The following is a 25,362-nucleotide window of genomic DNA, read 5'->3' as shown; positions in this document are numbered from 1 at the left end:
TGCAGGAAGCAAGAATCAGGCCAAGAAGCAGAAGTGTTGAAGGACAGATCTGAAATAAGTTTAATACACACCTTGATTTAATCTAATCCAGGGACTAATTTACACCTAATTTATCTTTCAGGAGTACTGGTGCGAAGTGTTTACAACATAAAACAGCCGACCTGCCGCTTTGCACTCAACTGGAAAGAGACATTCATTTTGCATTCATTTTAAGGGAGGGTTTTTTGTTTTTTTTTTTAAACAGGCTCTTTCTCCTGTTAGAGAGGATTTTGCTGTGTATTTCAATGAGACATTTTAAATCTCACTTAATTTTATGATATATACTTCATTCAAATTGTCACACCTCGACAGCCCTGGATAGATTGAGAAATGAAAGTGGGAAGTCCTGTTGGATAAGAAATCATTGCCTGGCTACTGCTGGTGGGCACCCTTCCAGCCGCTATTTCTCTGATGAGGCATGTTTACTTTAACATCATCACTGTCATCTTGCATTGGACTCAGATTCTGAGATTAAAATTTTCAAGTGGCAAAGATTAGGAGGGGGCGGGGGGAAATCTCTCACAGCAAACTGGCAGGTACGAACCATCTTCATTCTCTGAGAGAGCACCCGTAGACTGGGACCATTTCACAAGACACAAGGATTCAGCCCGGATCAAGAGTCAATCAGGGTTGGTCTTGTTATTGATTTAAGGGTGATCTGCAAAGGACAAGTAACGGCGTTTATGCCCCTTTTCATGCCCTTGTGATGGATGCATGAAAGGTTGTTTTTACATGTTTAATTTTTTACTAATAGACGCTCCAGAGTTGTCTATCCTAGCAGACTCTCTGGACAACTGGAGATCTCTATCTAAGTCTGTTATTGTCTATGAATTGGCCAATTATCTTCAAAATCTTTGATACCTAGGCAGATAATTCTCCAGTCGTCCAAAGATGATGATGAGCTGTGAATAAGATCACCCCAGGAGCAGCCCATCATGAGTCACTGAGAGACTTGTCTCGTTAGAATTGGTAAGGCAACCCCCATCTTTTCATGTACTCTGTATATAGATCTTCCTACTGTATTTTCCACTTCGTGCATCTGATGAAGTGGGATGGCCACTCTCTTCTCCACTGATGCAGCTCTCATTTTGGTATTCCTGCGCTAGAGGGCTGGGGTGAGCTCGGCACACAGAGCCCGGATTGTGGCCTTTCACATCTGAAAGTTCTGCAGCCACCGCTCATCATCCCAAACCTGCATTACAATCCCACCAGTCTGTGCTCAGGCCCAGAAGTGGCGATCCATCATGTGGAGCAGCTCCCCGAATGTCAGCAGCAGCCTGGCATTTTTATTCACTGTGTCCCTCAACATCCGGTTATTGTGCTTGCATATCTTCATCTTCCTCGTCGCACACCCGCATGTCGTAATACTCATTCGAGTTCTGCAAATACAGGAGAACTGTTTATCTGCTATTAGCAATGGACATTAGAACTGCACTGAGCTCTGCAGGGTCCATGCTTCTGCCAGAGAGATGGTGGAGACTGAAAAGCGGTGTGTGGGACTGTGGCACAAAAATTATGGGATGGACCAAACATTATGGGATGGAGAAAGTGGCATACTAAGATCTTGATCCTTTGTTCCCAGAAATCACTGGGCCAATTGCTGGTATCCCACAAAGCACTGCAAAAATGTCCCACAAGGCATTGAACCAGACAGTGGCAGGGGGCACCTGGAGATACGCACCCCAGAGGTGGGTAGCACAATTTCCATTGACACAGCCACACATGGGGAGTATGCACAGCGCCGACACAAGCAGCCAAGCATGCATGTGCCTGAGCAATATACAGCAGTCAACCTCGGAACGCCCTCGGAACTTGCACTGACCAAACTTCGTAATGTGGATGTGCCCTAAAGCCTTGTCTACACTTAACATTTTGTTGCTGCTTTAGCTTTGCCGGTATAGTTGGAGCAGTAACGCCTCCTGCAGTGTAGACACAGCTCTACTGGTATAAAAATGCTTATACCAGTATGGTTTATTCGGTTCTGTGAAGCAAAATAAGCTCTACCTGTGTAAAGTATCTTGTCCCAGTATAACAATGTCCACATGAATGCTTTTACCAGCATAACTATGTCTGGGGGAAAAAATCCCCTCCCTTACAGACATAGTTATGCCAGGAAAGCTTTTTTAACTGCAGACCAAGCCTAGATTGATTTATAAATCAGTTTAAATTAAATTGGTGTAACTTCTGCATGTAGATAAGGCCTGAGTCCCAGACAGCTGGGTGTCTCCAATCAGCCCTCCTTACCTAAGACACTTGCCTGCACTCCTGAGAGCTGACGTAATATCACGAAGGAGGGGAAGAGTCCATGCCTTTCTTCAGGGAAGGATTTTAACTCCACATCACCAAGCGCTCCGAGATTTCTGCATCCACCCCTTACACCATTCAAAACTAACGCTGAACCTCCTTCCAGATCCAATCTTGATCTCCTTGAAATTGATGGCAAAACTCCGAGCTTGCATGAACACGCCCATGAAACAGAAATGGACCATCCCCCCATTTGCTGAGCTATCAAAGAAACTTCTAGCTGTTGATGGTGCTAGAGCTGGGCTTAGGACTTGACCCCTTGTACGCTGAAGTCAGTGGAAAGACTGGCATTAGACTTTGAATCAGACCCTTAAAGCCTAACCACAAAGCCTAACTAGGCAGATCATTCGCCCAGGTTTAAGCCGGACAGTCCTGTTTTCATCTGGTTTGTCCCCTGTCCGGTGCTGATGTAAAAGCGGACGTGGTTTTGTCCGCTATCGCGCATGGAGGATGCTATTTGACTGAGCGCCCCACCAGCATGACCTCAAGCACATGGTGCAGGCAAGGCCACGCCGGCAGGAGCAGAGCGGCATGTTCTGCAAAAATGGCATCTTTCATGCAACATGATCTTGCATACACGGTGCATGTGAGGCCACACCAGCAGGGGCAGGGCCAACCGAGGGCCTGTATTCTGGGTAGGTGTCAGTGGCTGCTCTAAGCCTAAATCATTTAAAAGAACCCCAAAACACTAGCAAAATCTACTATAAAATGCTTGTCCACGTTTTAGGCCTTAGTATCAGTTGGCTTCACTTGGCAGTTATCTGATCCCAAAAGAACTCTAGACAAATCTTATCTGCTAATGTGTCCCAACTGCATGCATTACCTTATGTTAGAGAGATGTCTATTAAAACTAAATAGGTCTGTAATGCAGTTAATATCTGGTTAACCCCCTGTGATAGAGCTAAATAACTTTTTTTATATCATTCTTGTGAAAAATGTATCTATGTGGGAATCTAAGGAGGTCGCTGGGAATTTTTCCCACAAGGGGTTGTACGTAGTGATTTTAATATACGCTGCTCTTTAGAACGTTTTCTCATAAGGAGCTAACATGGGAGCTTTTAATATACATAATTCTCTGTGAGGCAGTCAGATGACTAATGTAAAAGGCATAGACTTTGTAGCCGTGAATGATAGCACAGGGACTGGGATAGATTCTTTTTAGAGTGATTATCATCAGGAGATTTGAACCCCCTCCACTGCAAAAAGAAAAACAAAACAAAAAACCCTGACACTTGAAAAGTTTTTCATTAAGGCAACCTAGAAAGTGACTATTTTCCCGTTCCAACTGATTACAGTAGATGAGAAAACATCAAAGATGGTCTTTGGAAAGGTAGATTGAATTTGATTTAATCACAGATGCAATATCCTGCCTAGTTTCTAAGTGCCTCTTGCATGTAATGGTGCTGAGTGCCCCCATCTGCTCAGACTTCAATGGGAAATGAGCGCTCAGAACCTTGCAGGATTGGGTCTCTTGGTAGTAGGGTGACCAGATGTCCCGATTTTGGGGTCTTTTTCTCACATAGGCACCTATTACCCCCCACCTCCTGTCCTGATTTTTGACGCTTGCTATCTGGTCAGCCTACTTGGTAGAAAACAATGGGCCAAACCCTGTTTGCTGTAAAGATGCAGCTAGCCGTACTGATTTTAACTGGGTTACATGCATGAGCAAACTGAACAGGATTCAGACCGTCTACACTGAGTGAACATATTTAGATCTGATTAAAAATATCGGGCCTGAAAAGAAGCTGATGGCTTGATATATGAATGGAGGCTATTCCCAATGTTCCCACTAGATGGTGTATGAAATCTCATCGATGGCCTGAGAGTACTACTCCAGAGAGTTGTTTAAGGTTTGGATTGCTTCCAGTGTCTGTCAAAGAAGTTGAAAGATTCACTGGTGGTCCAAGGAAAACATTTGAAATCCTTTAGTGAGCTGATCCTGCCGCTGTATTTTGTGTGTTTTGTTATTAGTAGCCGCTGGCATGAAGACATAATTTTAAAGAATTCATCTGCTGCTTATGGCCCTTCTAACCTTGAAGCCCTCTGCTTCTGACATCAGAGCTGCTTCCGCAGGCACTAAATTTGATGACCGAGGATTATATCTGATTATGAGGAAGTGGGGAGAATAAGTATCAGAAGCCAAGGAGCACTTGAGAAAAAATAATCAGAACAAAGCAGCTGTCCTTGCAGCCCAGAGATGGGCTGGACCCACGTGCTCAGATACCATCTGAGGGAGACGGAGGAACATTGGTCATAAATCCATCTGTCTGTCTGTCCGACTGACTGCCAGGTGATTGCCTCCACAAGCTATCTGCAGTCCTTGACTGAAAGACGATGGCCAGTCCAGCGTGGGGCTGAGGAGAGGAGGATGGGAAGGGGTGACTGGTGTGGCTAACATAGCCAAAGAACATAGTGACGCGATGGCATTGGAATGGTGGTCTGAAGACTAAGCAACTCCCGTGGTTTGTCAGTGTGCTGTGGCCTTTCCACACTTCTAACCATTTACAGGTATGCCACCACAAGGCATCTCATAGAAATGAGACTTCTTCGGTCACCTCGTCCCAGGGCTCAAGCCATGCCGGAATGCTCTGGAGTGCGATTCTGGCCCTTTTTGGAAGCCAGAAGGGCTTTCTGGCACTAATGGTACAAGCACGTACGAGTGACCATTTCAGAAGTACCAGAAGTGTGTCCAGCAGCCAACTCTGCCTACTCCATTCCCCTGCCAAAGCACCGCCATGCCCTACTGATTATTGCCCAGGGCTTTGTCCAGTCTGCGGTTAAATGACTCAAGCCTTGTGTCTTTGGGACACTAGACACTTTCCTTGGGAGTCTATTGCACACGCTCATGGGGTGCACTGTTCTGAATGTTTTTGTGTCCTGAAAACTACATTTCCCTTGCTCACTTCCACCCAGAGAACTCCTAGCTCCCCCCACGTGGGCCATCCTGTACTGCTCCTGTCTCCTTGAGCAGTTGTCACCTACATCCTGGATCTCTGTTTCATATTGGATAAGATTCCCTTACCACATACTTTAATTAAGGCTGCTGTAATTCCGGCTGAGGGTTCCAGTGATACAAGCAGCACCCTTGTGATTGATGGTGGAGTTTGTATTTTGGGGGAGGGTGGGAGAAGAAACAAGGAAGAGAGACTTTTATTCCTCATTGTTGCCTGTGCTTGGACAAGTCATTCTCTACTCTGTTTCCACTCACACCTTTTGTCTGCCTTGTCTGTTTGGATTGTGAGCCCTTCAGGGCAGGGACAGTCCCTTTGTATGTGTTTACAGCACCTCACAGGGAAGCCTCCATCTTGGTTGGTTGGCGCCTCTAGGTACTGAAGTAATAATATGGACCCGAAGAAGAGCTCTGTTAGCTTGCCTCTTTCACCAGTAGAAGTTGGTCCAATAAAAGATATTACCTCACCTACCTTGTCTCTCTAATGTGGACATTGGCATTTTGCCGTCATTACCACACTGGTTTGAAAACGCCTGAGAAAAGAGAGCGTTTTCCACAGTTTCCATTTGATCCTTGTCTAACTAAGTGTCTGTTCTTCCCATTCAGCATTCTCTTAGCTTCTTCACCATCCAGGACCTTCTAGTCATTACAGTAGTTTTCCACAAGCACCATGCGATAGCAGTGGGGATCGGCAGAGTTCATACATCAACCAGTCATGTGTCAGGTGTGTCATGTGTCCAAGCTTGAAAACACAGGAAAGGTGAAGCAGGATGGGAGCAAGCCTGGATAAATTTATCCCAAGAAGGCTGCAAAGAAGAACCTGGGTATGTGCAAGGGGGGGTAGCGCAGATCACACCCAGAATTGTCCTCTGGGGATTGGACCCACCTACAGGTGGTTTTGGAACAGATGTGACCCAGAAACAAGGAAGCTGCAAACCTCATTTGATAGTAACAAACACACACACCGGTCTGCCAGATGAGCATCTAATAAAACACACAACAGTCCCATAGCCGCAGATAAATGTATTAAGTCTTTCTAGGCACTGCGTGGTAAGGTTATTTTCTCCTTTCACAGCCAAAGGGAAGGATCCTTCCTCTCCTACCCTCCCCCTAGCCTCAGGAACTGTGTATCCTGGCAACTGAAATCACCCCACAAGCCTGCAATTCTGGGCTTTTCTAGCAGCCAGTGTGGGTGCTTCGAGTGTCCCGTTGGTTGCCCGAGTAGCAAAGGCGCAGGATAGATGACTGTCAGGCGAGCCACCTAGCTGCAAACGGTGAGGACTGCCTCCTCGAGCTCTCTTGTGTTGCGTTCATGGGTGCTGGAATTGGGGGTGCTGCCACGCCCCCGGGCTTAAAGTGATTTCCATCAGATGCAGGGTTTACAGTTTGGTTCAATGGTTCTCAGCCCCCCCACTGTACAAACTGTTCCAGCCCCCCTGTTGCGTTGCATTTAAAAAATGCTCCAGATTGAGCTCCTCATGGCTAATTAAAATCCCAGCTGCTCTTTGGCAATAGCTTCCCAAACGGATGGGAAACCCACACCCACAGGGACGCTGCACATGAAATTCAAGGCTCATCTCATGACTAAATGAAAACAATTGAACTGTTTCTATTGGTCTTTTAACCTCTGTAATCTTGGCCCATCTTTAAACGGACAGCCTCCCTTTAAAACCACAGATCTGGTAATCCGTCTCTCTGAAAACCGGAGTTCAGGATTCTGGGTTTTCTCCCTTGCTGTGTCAGCAGTGCACACTCTTAATGACCCCCATCAGCTGCAGTGGGAATCCAGCCCAGGTTTGTTGTGACTAAGGGGCATGTCGACACTGCGGCTGGGCACAGGCTTCCTGGCACAGGTAGACAGGCATGCACTAGCTCTGCTTGAGTTTGTGCGCTAAAAGTATAGCTGGGGGTAGCATGGGTGGCGGTTCAGGCTAGTCACCTGAGTATATACCTGGGGTCGAAGCAGGTAGTCCAAGCCACTCCCCATGCTATCCTGAGCGACGCCATTTATTTTGATAGCACACTAGCTTGAGCAGACCTAGCGCGTCTGTCGGCCCGTGCTGGGAAGCATGCTCCCAGCTGCCGTGTAGGCATACCTTCAAAGTCATTAGCCTCTTGATGGCTGATAGGTGACCTATGACAGCTGTGTTCGCCGTTCCTGGTTCCCTTCCTGATGGGCAACTGTTCGCATCTGAAAAATAGCCACCCAAAACAACAGCCTTGTCAGCAGGCTCTGAAGAGAGGCCAAGACTACAAGGGTGTCGACTGAACACCCTCCTTCTGCCTACACCAGGGCAAAGGCGCACTGATTGAGGAGTCCTATGGGGCCAAAGGGTACTGTCGGCTAGAGCTGGGCAAAAAGTTCATTCCATGAAAAGCGCCGTTTTGGTGACCAGAAACGATGCACAACTTGGACACAAACCATTTTAGCCATTCACAAAACGGCCACGAGAGGCGGTGGAGATGCTGCTGCCACTGCCGGTATCCCTGCCACCTCCCCACGTTTAGCCTAGTGTTTAGGGCACTTGCTAGAGACCTGGGTTTGAATCCCGGCTCTGGAACAGACCCAAAATAGATTTGTTTTTTGATTCACTGAACATTTTGAAAAATTTCACATTTGGTTCAACCCAACCCAATTTTTTTAAATTTATTTTTTTGGAACTGCCACTGAATCGAAAATCAGTTATTTTCCCTTTTCTACTGCCTGCTGCCTCTGCAGTCCCCATCCTGTAGGTTATCAGAGGACTTCGGTCTCCGGGCCTCTCAAAACGGTACTTTTCACCAACACTACATCTTTCCTACTTCTCCCCTTGCCGCAGCGATGTTAAGAATTTTCTGTAGGAGAAGCTCAGTGCCCTGAATGCAGCTGTTAGGTGGTAGAAAGTTTTTCAATTCACTTGTAAGGGTTTCCTTTCTCCCCCCGCCCCCCAAGTTAGAAAAGCAGTTCAAATAGATATTTCAAATGTGTGCATCAAAAAAGGTTCTAAGAAGATTAAACCTCCTAATTCTGATGTAAAGATGATTAAGGAATTGGCATATACACCTCTACCCCGATTATAACGCTGTCCTCGGGCGCCAAAAAAATCTTACCACGTTATAGGTGAAACCGCGTTATATCGAACTTATTTTGATCCGCCGGAGTGCATAGCCCCGCCCCCCCCCCCCGGAGCACTGCTTTACCGCGTTATATTCGAATTCGTGTTATATCGGGTCACGTTTTATCGGGTAGAGGTGTACTTCCAGGGCCAATTCCTGGTCCTAGGGAAGTCAATGGGAATTTTGCCATTGACATCAATGGGACCATGGCTTGTCCCTAACTCTTTAGGAACGTGTAGGTGTTGATTAATACATTGGAGATGATACAGAGAGAAGCTGCTAGGCTGGTTTCAAACAGCTGTGCCTAAGGCTAGGTCTACACTACGGGGGGAGGGGGGGATTGATTTAAGATACACAAATTCCACTACGCGAATAGTGTAGCTGAATTCAACGTATCCGATCCGACTTACCCCGCTGTGAGGACGGTGGCAAATCAACCGCCGTGGCTCCCCCGTCAACGGCGCTTACTGCTACCTGGGCTGGTGGAGTATGCGCGTCGATTCGGGGATCGATTTGTCGCGTCCCGACGAGACGCGATAATTCAATCCCCGAGAGATCGATTTCTACCCGCCTGGATCGGCGGGTAGTGAAGACAAGCCCTGAGTAGAATCTGTAACTCAGATTGTGCACTAACGGAATTGGTTTCCTTTAAATTTGTAGCTGAAAATGGACAGGGGAAAAAAACCCACTTGATTTTATTTATAATGGTAAAACCGGTACTGATCAATCTGAATGTCTTTCCGAACAACCTTATGTTCCCAATAGGTTAGACAATTCTAAAAAAGAATGTATTTATAAATCCTGAGCCAAGTGTTTAACAAATTCCTTTCCCAAGCATAATTAGTCAGTGGAAAACTTTACCACTGGAGGTTGTGAACTGTGTAGATTGTGCTCAGAGTTTTGTTATGTGCTGTTTATTACTCATGGCTGGCTTGTTGCATGATGATTTTCTATGTGAATCCCCCAACTATAACTCTCGCAGGAGCCAGTAGATAGGTATTCAGTAAGCTTTCCTTGGTTGAGATAAGTATTTTTTGCAGAGCTTGCAGAGACAATTGTAGGCTGGAAAAAAAAAAAAAAAATCATCCCCTTAATACAGTTTACAAGAGTTCAGAGTTGTTACGATTCCTGTTTGTTTTCTGAACATTCAAGTTACTTTGGATTGGGCAAAACATTCCAAGATCTTTAGAAAGAAAACATGTGAGGGATGTGAAATGTTTTGAGGATGAAAAGTATTTGACTTCAATAGCTGCTTCTGAGCTTGTTAGTAAATTTGCAGTTATAATTGTCTGCGGTTCTCTGTTTCCTTTCTACTAATTTTTTTTTGTTTTTTTGGTTTGTTGTTTGATTTGACTGAAATTGTTTCCTCTGCTGTTGGTTAATGGGAAACCATCCCAGAGAACTGTGCCAGAGGCCAAATACCAAACAGATCTTGCAGCCTGTCTAGTTCCTATTGGCTGTGGGACACCAGACCTCACAGTGTCTTCTTTACCCAGTGTTGGACATTCTCACTCAGTATGTGCAGTAATCACGACTGGATAATTAAGCACAGATTTGTGGGCCATGGGGCGAGAGGCGAGGCAACCCTGGAGACCCAGAAAGAGCAGTCTAGGGCTTGGGATTTGCCGTGCGAAGTCCTAAAGCGGCTTTGAGAAGGCATTTATTTGTATTTTCTCACTAAAAATGATTTTCTAAGGCTGAAATTCACCCCCATGCAGAGGACCTGTATCAAACCCATGTGCGACTTAAGTCCTGTTTTGATGTCAGAATTGGGACATAAGTGGGACTTAAATGGTGCATAGTTCTGGTGCTGGCCCTCTGCATAAGGGTGAATTTCACCCTGAGGTCTGGTCTACATTACAAAATGTTGCCCTCCCTCCCCTGTATTGTCCTACTGTTTCCTCTGACTCGCTTCTCTGCCCCTCCATTGGCCTGCCTATTGCCTGCCTTTCTGTGTATCCAAGAAGCCATAGCCGTCTGTGCTGCACCATGTCCATCTCTTTCTGTGCCATTCATCTGAGGTGGCTCTGTCCCTTTCTCGGTGACCCCTCCCAGGGCCACCATGGACCTGTGATATTCTTGGTCATTCCTTAGAGGAGACAACATTGACCCATGCTCTTCTGTCTTTCTCAGTCCCTGCCACTGACCCCTGCTGCATCTCTCCTTGCATCTGCACGGTGGCTGTAGCACAGACATGTCAGAATAGCAGAGACAGAAGTTGCACACCAGCCCATTCCCCCGTGCCAGAACAGCATCCCTGGTGTGGGGAGAAATCCTGCTTGTTGCACGTGGCAAGGTGGTGAAACAGACTCATGCAGTCTGCGCTGCTGATTAACCCAAGCACCGTTAGCCTCTAGGCAGAAGGAAAGGGGCAGGGACAGAACGGTGAGCTGTGTCAAGTCTGTTTCCTCCTGCTTGGAATGAAGGGAATTTTTGTGCAGGTTGGAGCAGAGACTGAAATAGACAAAGTCCAGTGTACAGCTGGCAGTTGGCTCTAATCGGCACCTTGAGCTTGTCTCTCAGCCAATATATGAGCTGGAATTCTATGATGACCTAGCAGCTTCATATCAAATCCTGGTTATGTTGTGGGGAAGCCTCAGAATTAATTGGCTTCTAAAATCTGACAGGAGAGGCTCGCACGCACGCACACACACATCCCAACAAAAAGATAAAAGGATTCTTTGTAGGAGACATCAGCCTGACATGCCAATTATACCAAAGCATAGCCTTGCCTAACCCTTCAGGACACCCCATCAAGCTTGCCTCTGGGGAACAGCTGTGAGAGAAGGGACTTCATGCAAATATCACTAAGCAAAGCATCAAACACATTCCAGGCCGGGGGAATCATAGGGGCCCTTTGGTTGAGAGATTATCGCATAACTCAGGATAATCCACCATAGCCCAGTGTGCTATAGATTGAAATAAATAAAATGTTCCTGTTCGCAGCATGGGGGTGCTGGGCTGAATCGGGGGGAGAGAAAGGAGTGGCTTGCACATCAGGCCGAGGGAGTTCAGAAATGAATGTCTGGGGAATCTTAGGTCCCGATTCTGCATGGTTTGGGTTCCTGCACTCATGCTGTACCCCACTGCAGATCTGCGGATGTATAGAGTGTCCAAAATCCACGTTTCTTTCTCGTGCAGCCCGAAAAGGTCCTGATTTACCATGCAGTGTAAAAATCAACTCAGACTCCAGAACAGCGTCAGCATAAACTGGTCAGTTAATCAGGGCCTTTGACTAACACCTCAGTTCAAAGCACTGTACTTGTGGTGCTGTTAAAGTCAAGTGGGCACTGAAATCCAGTGCAGATTCTTCTCCAGCGTCCACAGTCCACACCAGGAGGACACAGAAAATCAGTTCACGTGCTCTGACTCCTGGGAATCGTTAGCTAACTACATTAAACTAATAGTAATTAATACATGCTCTGCATTGCTGTAGTGCCTTTCATTTAAGATCTTGAAGCCCTTTACAAACATAAATTAATTCTTACAACAGCCCTGTAAGGTAAGTAAGTAGTAGTATCCCCATTTTATACATGGGTAAACTGAGGTCGGTAGCATTAGAGCTAGGAATATAAGCTCTAGTCTTGGTTGCTAACCCCTTGCTTTGACAATCAGAGCCCATCACTGACATCCCTCACAGCAATGCACACTAGACATTCATCATCCAATTCCTGTATTTATATAGAACAGGGTTGTATTTAAAGTACACAGGGCCAAATTCACCCCAGGTATTAGGTGATGTAATTCTAGGGATGTCAGTGGAGCTGCACAGGCTGACGACAATGCTGAATTTGGCCCACTGTCTTACCATTTTAATAACCTTTAGTATATTAAAGGTTATTAAAATTGAGACAATAGGCTTGTCAGGACTGAGATCCCTACTTTGAACTTTAGGGTACAAATGTAGGGGCCTGCATAAAAACTTCTAAGCTTAATTACCAGCTTAGCTCTGGTTCGGCTGCCACCATTTTCAATGGATTCCCTCCCTGGGAAACCTTGAAAAACCTTCACCAAATCCCTGGTGAAAACAAATCCAACCCCTTGGATTTAAAACAAGGGGAAATTAACCATTCCCCTCCTTCCTCCCACCAACTCCTGGTGAATCAAGATCCAAAACCCCTTTGGATCTAAAACAAGGAAAAAATCAATCAGGTTCTTAAAAAGAAGGTTTTTAATTAAAGAAAAAGGTAAAAATCATCTCTGTAAAATCAGTATGGAAATCAACCTTACAGGGTAATCAAACTTAAAGAGCTCAGAGGACTCCCCTCTAGTCTCAGGTTCAAAGTACAGCAAACAAAGAGAAACACTCTAGTAAAAGGTACATTTACAAGTTGAGAAAACAAAGGAAAACTAACACGCCTTGCCTGGCTATTTACTTACAAGTTTGAAATAGGAGAGGCTTGTTTAGAAAGATGTGGAGAACCTGGATTGGTGTCTGGTCCCTCTCATTCCCGGAGAACGAACACACTCCCAAACAAAGAACACAAACAAAAGCCTTCCCCCCCCAAGATTTGAAAGTATCTTGTCCCCTTATTGGTCCTTTAGGTCAGATGCCAGCCAGGTTACCTGAGCTTCTTAACCCTTTACAGGGAAAAGGATTTTGGAGTCTCTGGCCAGGAGGGATTTATAGTACTGTACACAGGACAGCTATTACCCTTCCCTTTATAGTTATGACACGCCCCCCAAATCACAGATAGTGTTGGATGTTCGGTTCCACACTGGCTGTGATTTCTTCCTGGAGTTGTAGGAGAAAACAGAGTTAATAAGACACATGTACCTTTAGACATACTACTGATTATATAAAAACTAACAATATGTTAGCAAGAGTGGAGGCAGAGGCAGCTGCCCACGAGAGGGCTATGGAGGCCCAGAGGGAGGCCCGGAAGCATGAACTGGCTGTTATGAAGTCAAAGAGACGAAACCCTCCCCCTGCTGGCTCCACTTCCCCAAAAATCCATAAATGGGAGCGGCTATGTCCACAGTATAATAAGTCCAGCGATATTGCCAAATATTTCATCACCTTTGAGAGACTGTGCACCCTCCATGCCATCCCTAAAGATCAGAAGATAACCACATTAATAGCAAAATTGACTGGCAGAGCTCTAAACATATTCAATAAAATGCCTATTAATGATGCTTCAAACTATGGTAAATTTAAGGAACTGGTTTTGAAACAGTTTCAGGTTACACCTGAAACCTACAGGGTTAAATTCAGGAGCCTTAAGAGGGGATCTGGATTAAGTAATGTGGCTTATGCCAATAAAATAAAAAATTTGGTAAATAAATGGGTGCGGGGGAAAGGCATTACCAGCTTTGAAGGGATGTGTGATCTAGTTACTCAGGAACATTTCCTAAATATGTGCAGTGATAAGGTAAAACAGTATTTGTGGAACAAAAAGAATTTTGGAGTCTCTGGCCAGGAGGAATTTATAGTACTGTACACAGGACAGCTATTACCCTTCCCTTTATAGTTATAACAAGGCTACATTCACAGGAGGAAAGATCCAAACTTAGAACCAATAACACTTAAAAAAAACCCTCTCTACAATTTCTCTAATAGTTTTAAAAAAATGATAGTGCTTGCAGAATACATGATGGTATGAAGATTTTATATTGGCACTTCTGTGCGGTGACCTAGACATATCACTCATTAAAAGTTACCATCCTGGGCACAAAATATACTAGCCTGCCATGTGCTATGATAAGTCAAGCTCATGAAAAAAATTACTGATGTTTATTTACCAGCCAAAAATCCCAGGGCAATTGATCGAGTTCTGATTACATATAGCGATTTCCAAATTGATATATAAAGTTCTTGTTTCTAGACACAACAAGTCATACGATATCAGGCCTGAAAACATTGTACTAATCCAGGTCTAAATAGTATCTGCCCCATTACCTGGAACTGACATAAGATTTGGGGAAAAAGAAGGAAATGCCCTTTTCTGCTTAAAGCTAAGGTTTGGAATGTTAGAAGCAGTCCAGGCAGAGATGGATTAAGTGGGCAAAGTGGAGGTGAGGTGATCAAAGGTTCATGTTAAATGCAATTTATCACAGAGGTCTGATCACCAGGTATGTGGTCTGTATATAGACAGACATTGGTACCTGCGCATGGGAGAGATGGTCACAATTTTATGAATTTTTGATTTTTTTTCTTGAACATTTTCAAAAATTCTTTGCACTGAATGTTCACCATTTTTCTACTGGCTCTATTACATGTACTGGTGTGTTGAACAGCTGATGCTCCGCTATGTGTCATAAGCCCTATACAGCTGAGATTCTCTGTTAGTTCAAATGGTAGGGGCCTGTGCTTTTGGAACTGGAAGGTCTGTATTCATGCTGTCACCATGAAGTTCTAGGTGGCCTTGTGAGGCGTAGGGGCATCCCTGATATCCTAAGCAGGCCTGGGCAAAGATTGAAAAATATTGCGACCTTCTCCCCTAGGTTTTGCTAAACTCTTTATTAATTATTATTTGTCATGCAATAAAGACTGAAGGGTCCATTCAGGGATCAGAGCCAAAACGCCAGTCCATGCCCCAAAGAGCTTACAGTCCAAGTAACGTGAACTCAGAGAGAAAACTCTCTCCTACTCACTTGTTTTTGGAGCACAATGTTTGCTCTGTTATGACTGTACGCTTCCTGGCACAGGGTCAACAGGAATGGGAGGCATTTATGCATTTGCGGACGTGTCAGTCAGCTTTTCAAGGCTGAAATCGAACCCACTGGACCATCAGCCTTGGAGCCAGTAACTGAATGGACTGAATATTAGACCATTCCTCCAGTTTGTCCAGTGCTGACCGCCAGGTCCGGCCCTGATCCTGCCTGTGCCCCCCTGACACTGAGGGCTGGTTGTGCCTGCGGGGGGCAGTTTGCAGAGCGAAGGGCCTTTGTGAAGCCAGTAACCTTGGGATGCGGGGCCAGGCCCCTGCCCTACAGAACAGCCATGTGGCTGTGTTTCTCCCTGCGCCCAGCTGGGCAATGCTCCCCCCTTGCCCCCCATGCAGCGATCACCGGGGGGTTGCAGCTCTCGGCGGGCTGAGCTCTGCCCTGCCGCCCCGGAGCTGCGGGCTCAGCCCCCCAGCCGCCGCGGGGGGCGCCTGTGTCCCCCTCGGGAAGCGCGGGCGGGGATCGGGCCCCACGGCGGGGCGGGTGGGTGGAGCTCGGGGGCGGCGCGGCGGGGGGAGCCCCGGCGGGCAGGGGGCGGATCCGAGCGGAGGGGCTGGGAAAGGCAGCCGAGCCGGCTGCAGGCTGGGGCCGGCAGGATTAACCCCGGGCAGCAGCGGCAGCGGCCGGGGGGCTCTCTGCGGAGCGGGCATCGTGGCCTTTGCGAAGCGCCTTCAGCCCTCTCCCTGCCCGGCCGGCGGGAGCGGAGAGGCGCCGGCCCGGCTCCCCACGGGCTGCATGCAGCCGGCGGCGCGGGAGGGGGCCAGGGCGAGCCGCCGCCTGCCCCCAGCCCCGTAGCCCGCTCCCCGGGGGCTGCGCCGGGCTCGGCTCGGGACCATGCGGCCGGCAGGTAACGGGGCTGCGGGCCGGGCCGTCTCCTCCCGGGGATGAATGGGCGACGCGTGCCGCACAGCCGCCTGCAGGCCCCGCTGCACCGGCGCGGAAGCACGGGGCTAAAGTTGGGCTGCTGGCCCCGGGAACTGGCCTGGGCAGCAGCTGGGCGCGGAGGCCCCGGGCAGCTGCCGGGCGGGGACGAAGGAGAGGGGCCGGGGGGGGGCTCAGGCTCCCTGCACACGGGGATGAGAAGGGGGCTTGCAGCCCCTCCCTCCCTGCTGTGATTGGGGAGCCCCAGGGGCGCAGCGAGCCAGGGGCAGCCGTGGGGGTGTGTGTCCGTGTCCGAAATGTAAGTTATGAACAGATGGGAGAGCCGGAGGGACGCCGAGCGGGTCACTTGCGGGGAATTCTCTCCCCCTCCCGCATTCCAGAGAACAGGAAAAACTTTTGTCCTCGGTGCGCTGGCCGAGCCATGTGTCCAGCCTTCCCGGCAGATCCAGTAGCCTCCGAGGGGGGGTTTCTGTTGTGTCCTGTTGTAATTGCATGTCATTCCCTCCGCCCCTCCCGGCTTTGTAACTTTCACTTTTCCCCCCTGCTCCTTCTCCGTGTTTAAATTGCTTTTAGCCCAACATTTTAAAGGCTAGGCGGGGAGTTTACGGCGGGATGCGATGGCTGCATTTCAGTGGCTTCTGGAAAACACAGGCTTTTCAAACTGGATCTGTTTTTGTTTTTATAAAAGAACAAACTATTTCCTCTGGGCTGATTGCGGGGGATCCGCTCCTGCTGTTTGTGTGAGAGCCCTTCCCTTGACAGGGCACGGTTTAAAAATACTAATACTTATTATATCAATTTGACATAATGCTCGGCGTTTATTTTGCGCTTCCTCTTTAAAGTGCTTTTACAGAGCTGAATTGATCCTCCCAGCCTCTCCTGGAAGGTAGCTAGGCCTGAGGAGTTACAAAATAGCAAAGGGCACACTTCCAAATATTACCTTGTGTTTCCTGAGCACTGCTTTGTAGGTCTTTGGGGACTTGATCCCTGGACCTGCTATTCTTGCCTGCTCAGAATATGGGAAGGCCCCAAAGCCCAGAGGAGTGGTGGAGAAATACGGGCTATTGATATAGAATATAGACAATACTCTTACACTGAAAAATGAGTGTTTCTTTTGCACCTCGTTGTAACAAAAATGTATAGTGTTGACATAATGAATAAGAGTGTGTGTGTGTGGGGGGGGGGGTTCTCGAACATATGTAACAATTAAAATGACAAAATTCCTTTAGTATTTGGGACACATGTGGAGTCATTTGATTGGCTGCTGGGTTGTTATATCAGTTTTACCAGTGATGCCCGGTCAACGCCACACAAATTATTGCATGATGGTGTTCTTTGTACAGAGCATTGCAGGATGCCCTACACAAAGAAGGAGGTGACTGTGAGCTAAGGGGAAAAGGCAGAGGCTATAGGTGTGTGTTGTGTACTACACATGCACAAAGCAACAGAGGGTCTTGTGGCACCTTTAAGACTAACAGATGTATTGGAGCATAAGCTTTCGTGGGTGAATGCCCACTTCGTCGGATACACATGCACAGGCTACATACAATCTTCCACTCTTGCATTAGCACCGTTGCAGTTCTCTTGGTGGCAGCACTAGTGTGGAGAGGCCAGGGGGGTTTTGCCACTGGGTCATCCAACTTTAGGTGGTAAAGATGCACAGGTCTTGTCTACCTTAGTACCCTGTGGGTGGTAGTGCAGTGGCGGGAAATTTCCTGAAAAGTGCTGTTGTACACAAAGCTATAGAATGACCGATCCCTGGCCTGAAGGATTTTCCACGTTTGGCCCAGTCCTGCAAACCCCTGCTCGTGGGAGTGGTCACGTTTATTTCTGTGGAGCTGCTGGCACAAGTAAGGGTTACAGGCCAAGTGCTCAGTTAAGTGGGATTTGGAGAGGTTGCAGAAGTAACTCCATGTATAGGAGGGATGGCAGAAGGAGAGTGATTCTTCCTGTCCTGGCTCTGGAGAATGGTGAGGAGGGGACGGGGAGAGGGAGGGTAAGAGTGGAGTGAGTGGGTGGGGTGTAGCTGGATAGGGCAGGACAAAGGTACAAAGACAGGACTTCTGTTAAGATGATTTATTAACATTCAATGACCTTCTTTCAACAGGGGAGCATGAGATTCAGAGCAGGAGGTTTACCAAAGATCCTGCAGCTGCTCCTGGGATCTCTCTGAGATGCCCAGAGTGGTTCAGCTGCTGGCAGGTGTTGCTTGCAGCTTTCCTTGCGTCACTCCTAGAAGGAGATGATGTGGAATTGCAGAGCCCGTAGAAAGCATGTGAGCCATGAAAGCTGGGGGAGCTGCTCTGTAGGCCAAGGCACATTCTGCAGGTGATGTTTCTGTGCTACTTTGTGATAGAAACAGCAATAAGATCTTGAAGTGGCTGAAGCCTGGAGATGCTTTCTTCCCCTCCCCATCCCCCCTTCCCAGCTTTGCAAGATGAAAGGGGCCCCAGCTTGTTTAAATCCCCTGCTATCCTTCAACCCATCCCTTTTTCAAATGTGCTGTGCTAGGAATTATGGGAGGAAAGAATCCAGCAGTAAATATTATGCAGGAATAAATGTGAATATGTTAACTTCAGAGATCTCTGTGTCACTGCCTTTGAATTAGCCCGGTGCTCTACAGGTGACCATGATCTTTGGGCACCGTTGTAATGCTAGTAATAAATAATAAAGAAATCCAAGCACTCCAGAAATCCAAGCACTATTGCAACATACGTGTAGAAAGGGAGACATGTATAAGACCTTAAACTACATGAATGTCCCGGCTCTGGAGAAGCGTAAACGATGTTAATCAAAAATAACAGGATTAAAGGAAATCTGCAATTGCTGCTGTAGATTGCTTTAATGTTCCACACCTACAACTGCACAGCTTTGTGGTGCTCTGGTTGGAGCCTTCACGAAGCAGCTTCAGTCTCTGCGGGGAGCCCGCCTGTCACCTTTGAATGACAATACCCAATAGCATTTAGCCAATAACAAATGACCAGATTTGGTTTTTAACAGAAGAAAAAAGAAAAAATCCCATTTTAATTCCCAGCAACTCTGCGCCAAGTTGGCCACACCTCCTTTCTCATGCACCTAGATCCCAATCCTCTTACTGCGACTGATTAACAAGCCCTTCCTGCTTAATAATCTTTCCAATAAACATACGAGATTGTGCCAGAGATTGTAAACTGCAAACTCTGCATTTCTTATACTAGGGTTCCAATCCTACAATTTGATACATAAGGGGAAGGCCCTTGTTCCTGTTCATAACCACGTTGACACTAGGAAGCTCCATACACCTGCAAATGCCCTCCTACGCAGATCCAATTGTGATCTCCTTGGGGCAGGGACTGTGCATTTGTGCCTAGCACTGTGGGACCTCTGGATGCTACTAAATGTTTAATAATAACAGCTTAGAATCGCGAGGGATGTTGTTCATGCTAAATATCTACTTACAAAAACAACATGCAACATCACTTCATTGCTAAGAACTTTAAAACAACACATTCAACAACAAAGCAGCCTCTTGGTGGGACTGATAAGTCACAGCGATTGCTACAATAGCTATTCTTGGAACTGGGTTGATTTGACTGAGGATGGTGCATAAACAAGGATATAAACAACAACATCCCTGTTCATTTCAGCTGCCCGGGGAACAGAAGGAGAGGAAATCATTGTTTTCCAGATAAAATAACCAAGATGAATTCAATAGGAAACTAGCTTCTGGCTTCTAAGTGAACCTTGCAAAGGGTGGAGAAGAAGGAAATTAAACGATGAAGGTCTGAGGGCCCCTTTATGCCACAGAAGAATTTAATTCGGTGTGCTTCATGGTGGTTATAACATCCCCCAAAGCGGGGAGATGCAGGCATTGTCATGTACCTTCAGCCTCCTTTTCTTTTCCCTTTGGAGATGACATAAGAAGTAACTTGACTGCAAACGTTTCTTAATGAGTGGCATTCTTTAAAAGCATCGATATATAGAGTAGAGCCCTGCTTTATAGAAGTCTCTAAGTCGCCCTATAGTCTATGGCATTATGGGACATTATCGTAGTTCAGTGTATAGTATGTGGAATTTCACTGTAAGTAGTTTCTGGTCTGTCTGATACGTTTACCTTTCCTTTTATTATTTATCGTTTGCATTTGGATAGCCATCTGTCTTGGATGGTTTAGACACCACAAATCCTGAATCTTGGCAGGAGGTTAGACTAGATGACTCCTGCGGCCGCTTCTAACCCTATAGTTCTATGATTCTGGAATGGTACCACCGACCTACAGGCCACAGCCAAGATGTTTCCTCCCATTTCCTCTCCTTGTAGGTGTCTATGTCTTCCATAGAGCCCTCATCTTACAGGTTGCTTCACACAGACTTGCAGAATCACTGCCTTGGGATGCATGTAAGAGATTTTGTAACGAAATTTTAAAACCTCGAAATGGGAGGTCTTTCGCATTATCTGTGACTTGGGGAAATGGGTGCTTTTTCCCCCCCCTTAATTGCAAATTGGGCTATTTTTGAGTGAAAACAGAAAGTTTCAGCATCTAGAAATGTATTTAACTAAAGGTGGGTTTTTGTTTTTTTTTTTGCATTGAAACATTTGACACTTAAATTTTGCATGTTTTGATATGAAAACTACCACTTTGTGGTGATTTGGGGGGGGTGGGGAACAACTCAGAAACGTTGCATTCCAAAATAGGTTGGAATGCAATCTCAAATGTTTTTATTCCCATTAAATGTCATGAACAAATATCTCCTATTTTCACTCAGCAGAGCTTACCCAGAACATATTGAGGGGAGACCGTAAACAGCAGTTGCATATCTTTAGGCTTGGCAGAATGTGATTTTTGTTTTTTTTAACGATTTCACCGATTAATATTGATGCTTATTTTCAGGCATTTTTTTCAATTTTCACAGTTGCAGGGTATTAATGGGGCAGGGGTGTCAGACAATAGGGGCGGTCAGGCAATTAATTACTGATGGTAGATGTGATTCAGAAAGTTAAAGCTTTATGCCCACTAAAACACAAACTGTCAACACCACATGACAAAATATACAAAGTAAATATGCTTAAATCAAAGTTATCAAGCAGCATTTTTCTTACTTTGCCTATGGGTAAGTTTTGATTATTATTGATGGAAATATTTTGTTCATTGGTTTAGATGTGCTTGGGGAAATCCACGTTTACTGATAAAAAATCTATTCCTTCCAAGCCCGCTGATCTTATTTTCTTTCCCCTGAAACTCTTGCCTTTTTCACTTCCTCCTTTCTCTATACAGTTTTTTAAAATTATATTTCTGATTTGGGAAAGTCTCCAGTGGTTGAGCAGACCTGTCTTATCTAACTTGGGGGGACTGCAGCTGTGTTATTGGTGTGTATAAACGTAGGGCAATGGAACCTTTCAAATTCTGTTGGTTAGAGAAAATCTAAACTTTGGGGCAATTTAAGGTTCACTTTGCTGGTCTTGCTTTGTTCTGCAGAGCCTGAGATCTGCAGCTGTAATATTTAGGAAGATAACGCTTGCACTGGAGAGCAGTGGGCTATTTGTCTTGTTTACTCGGTAGCCACACATACAGAAACAGTGCAGCGCGGATAGAAGAATGGGGAGACAGTCCTCACACATCTTAATGGAATGTTGACTTCTATTAACCTTAATATGCCCTTAGGCTTGGTAGTTCTATTCTCTTCTAGACGTGGGCATATAACCCCCTTCTTTGGATTGCTTGTTTATTTTATATGTGAAACTGGGGAGGGAGAAGTATCTGTCACGTCCTTTAGGTGCTTTTGACCTAACTTTAATAATGCAATGATGTAAATCAGCTAGAAGCATCCTTCAAACTATAAAATATGCAACCAGGCATAGGTGCTCAATCTACAGTGGTAGGAGCCATATAAGTACCAAATGGACAGAAGCATTTGAATATCAAAACTGACTCCAGCTGTAGTCATCAGAACATCACTATAAAATATTATGTCAGTTACAGCTTGTTTGTTTTGCGGTTTTGGACGCATTTTCAGCCTGGAGTGGGATTTTCACTCTTTACTGAACTAAAATAAATCTCAAAACGTATGATATCAATGCAGCTATCAAGGGAGGCAGAGATATGTACAAAGACTGAGGCCCAATTCTGCAATTGACAGTACCTGGGCATACTGCTGCATCTGTGTGGCGCTCCATTAGTTCACCTGCACGCTATTAGTTGCAGGATCGGGGCCTATATACTCAGTTTCTTCAAATATTTCGTACGGATAGAGAGAATTGGATGAAGACTAGATGAATGTTTTTGCTTGGCTGTTTTTTATAGGGGACAAAACTGCAGAATTCCTTACAAAGCTTCGCAGGGTGGGATTCTCATGATTTTGTTGAATGGTGCAGATGCTGTCTTTATTGTGTACGTTGCTGGTCTTTAAAGCAGTGGGTTTCAATCATTTTTCATTTGTGGAACGGTAAAAAATGTCAAATTCTAAAGGGGTCCATACCTCCAATCATAGGCATAATCTGTGGCCCACAGATCGAAAACCACAGCTTTAAAGCATTTCTGCTCATCTTTCACAATGCTGCTAGTGTTGGCAGGTCGTGAGATTCTGGTCCCTCTGATTACTATCTCGCGTCCTCCCCCTCCCACTACTTCATATCATGACATGATTTTCGCATCTGACAATGTAGAAGTCCAACGGTTTGCAAGATTAATGCTTTGGGCCAGGAAGCCTCAAACTTTATCATGGCATGTTCGACCCATAGAGAGGCTGTCTAGTAAAGACCATCCCTTCCTGTTAGAGGTGGCAGACCCAGTCCCATACCCAGTTGCTTTATGTCCCCATGACAGCTACAGAAATTGCATCCGTGGGAAAGTAGTATTTTTAGTTGTGCCTAAAACAGGGAGGAGACATGTACCTGCCAGCATTCTCAGTCCACCAGGCATTGTCTCACGGGCCACTAGCGGTCCACTGGTTACAGTAGGGGAGCTACTGTTGAGGTTTTAGAGATGGGATTTCACGCTTCCAGCTGATATAAAGCCTTTGTTTCTAGCTGTAGCTTTTCTTTATGTAGTGCCTGCTAAAATTATGTCCGAATTGAGGTGATGGAGAGGGAAGCAAGATGATTAAAGCCCTATATCTTGGGATCTGCCAGGAATAGACATGACTGCCTTCTACCCACGGACAGCTAGGGGTTCCAGCCTATAAAACATTTGTTTCTAGTCCAGATGCTTCTCCGATTTTTGGACCTTAAAACTGTTTTTGGGCCCTTTGTCTAGCAGTGTGTAGTAGGCCCAGCTCCAGGGCGCAATGTAGCAAGCAGTGGCCTTTAGGGAAAGGTAAATCTTAATCCCTGGCAGGTAACTTGGGGTTTTTTTGGCCATGGCTGCTAGGTTTTGTTGGGCGAAGAACTGCTTTGCTTCGCCAGCAAAACAAACACAATTACATTAAAACCGCCGTGTTAAGCTGCAGCTGAAGGCTGTGGTGGGTCAAGGTGAGCATTGCCCCATGCCTTTCCCTGAAACCAGTAAATGGGGGGGAGGGGAAAGAGGGGGACTTGCCAGTGCTGCTTTCTGTGGAAATCTTTTCACATGAACTCTGACCCCAGAGGAGTTAAAGGACTTTGTTCCTGAGCGTGGTGCCAACGAGAGAGAACCGTGTGAATCGACACAGAGAGTGGAGAAATTACTAAAATGGTAGACACCCTCCTCCCCACCCCCACTCTGGTTCCCTCTTTGTCCCCAGATGCTGGGGATCAGGAGAATCGGGCGTTCCAGGACAGCTGGGAAGTCTGTGTGAGTCACACGCAGCGCAGCAGGGCTGCAGGGAGGGGGCTTAGTGTCTCTCATGAATCATGTTGCTCTGCAAAAGTCATGGGCAAGAGCCTTCAGAAAATGAGTCAACCCGGCACTCTGCACATGACTGCAGGCTGCACAGCTTTATGGGATTGGTGGTGGTTCGCTCTAGGTTGTGAGCTCCAGGGTAATTGGGACTGCAGCTGCTACGTTTTCCCTGCAAGAAGAGATCACTTCAGATCACAGCAAGGCCTGTTTCCTAGCTGTCTAGAAAGGACAAAGGCTTCCCAAACAACTGCCCCACCTGGATCACTGTCAGCTATGTAGGGGAGGACTGAAATCTAGGTCCCTTTCCCCACTCCTCTGCACAGCGTGTACAGATGTCCCCCAAATACATAGTTGAACATTTTGGCCGTTGTTGGTAAGTTCTAACATGAAAGCCTCATGTAGGGACCTAAAGTGGATGTGTTTGACCTGATTTTCAGAGGTGATGAGCGTCCATCTGCTCCCACGAAAATCAGTGGGAGTTGTAGGCGCTCAAGACCTCCAAAAAGCAGGTCAGCTCTTAATTAGGTGCTCTACTTCAGGCACCCAGTTTTGAGCCTTGTGGTCCTGGCAATCACATGCAGAAGCACAGTGCCAATTAAACAAGCTGTGGAGAGACAAATCTTGCCCAGAGGACTCTACCGGGGGATCTGATCCGCCCTTGGTACCACATTTTAAGTTGTGTCCACCAGTGGAACCTAAAGTGTTTTGGAAGCTGATCTTGCCTAGCACAGCCTGGTGACAAAAGACTCTCTCATTTCATCAGTCTGCTCATTTTGTTTGGAGGTTTATTGTCACTGGAGTGTAATTGTGGGTGTGCCCAGTTTTGTCAATGGCAGGCAGATCTCTACTTCTAGAATTACTTAATCTGGGTGTTTGATGGGCTCCCTTCTCTTTAAATTCCATCATCTCCAAGGCATACTGACAGCTCTTCTTCTGATCAAAGATGAGTATAAACCTCATTGGAAAAATAGCCGCCTTTTAGCACACATGAAGCAGCCCGCCACCCTGCAGCGTTTACTATCGCTTAACTGCGGCTTTCTTTTCATGATTGAGAGAATCTGAATTCCTTCAGATGCTTCTGTGGGAGACTCGCTGGCTTTCCACTTATGCCCCCAACTGCCATCTGCTTTTTTCACAACCACCTTATAAGGTGCGGTACCAGGCACGTCCTCTCTCTGTTTAGCGCCAGTCCTGCAGACTGTGCGCCTTGAGCATTCTTTAGCACCGTGATTGAAGAAGATTATGCTAACAAGGAATGCAGGTTGTATCGGAACATCTGTGCTTCCCTGAGTTCGGAAGTAGGAGGTGGATAAGGCCGAATGCTTGTCATGTGAGAAGGGCAGGAATCCCTCGCAACCTCTCACTTGGTGCTGTTGCCTTTCATAAAAGGAAGGTAAGGTAAGGTGGCCTGTGGTCCACATTTGTGCTCTTTGGAACAATCCTGGGCTAAATGGGTCCTTTCTGCTCTATAGCAACTTTTATATAAGACTGTAACATCTGATATTCAAATGCAAGGGCTGTGTATGTGATAGATAGGGCTTTTATAACAGGCGGTGCTCTATAGGTCTGTGTGATAAGTAAGGATGGAGTATGAGTAGGGGTCAAATGGCTAATGAGAGATTCAGTATTGCA

At 46.3% G+C, this 25,362-nt stretch overlaps 1 protein-coding gene across 1 annotated transcript in view; it reads left to right on the top strand.

Annotated features, from left to right (window-relative positions):
* The first annotated feature begins 15,387 nt into the window (after positions 1–15,387).
* Positions 15,388–25,362, top strand: part of LOC128841880 (translation initiation factor IF-2-like) — a 38,726-nt gene continuing 28,751 nt past the window's right edge. The window contains exon 1 of the mRNA XM_054037383.1: positions 15,388–15,902. Coding sequence (XP_053893358.1) covers positions 15,388–15,902 — 515 coding nt within the window. The remainder of the gene's footprint in view (positions 15,903–25,362) is intronic.

Source organism: Malaclemys terrapin, chromosome 8 (genome assembly GCF_027887155.1).
Source record: "Malaclemys terrapin pileata isolate rMalTer1 chromosome 8, rMalTer1.hap1, whole genome shotgun sequence".
In the NCBI taxonomy this organism is placed as follows: Eukaryota; Metazoa; Chordata; order Testudines; family Emydidae; genus Malaclemys; species Malaclemys terrapin.
This window is presented reverse-complemented; position numbering and strand designations above follow the sequence as displayed.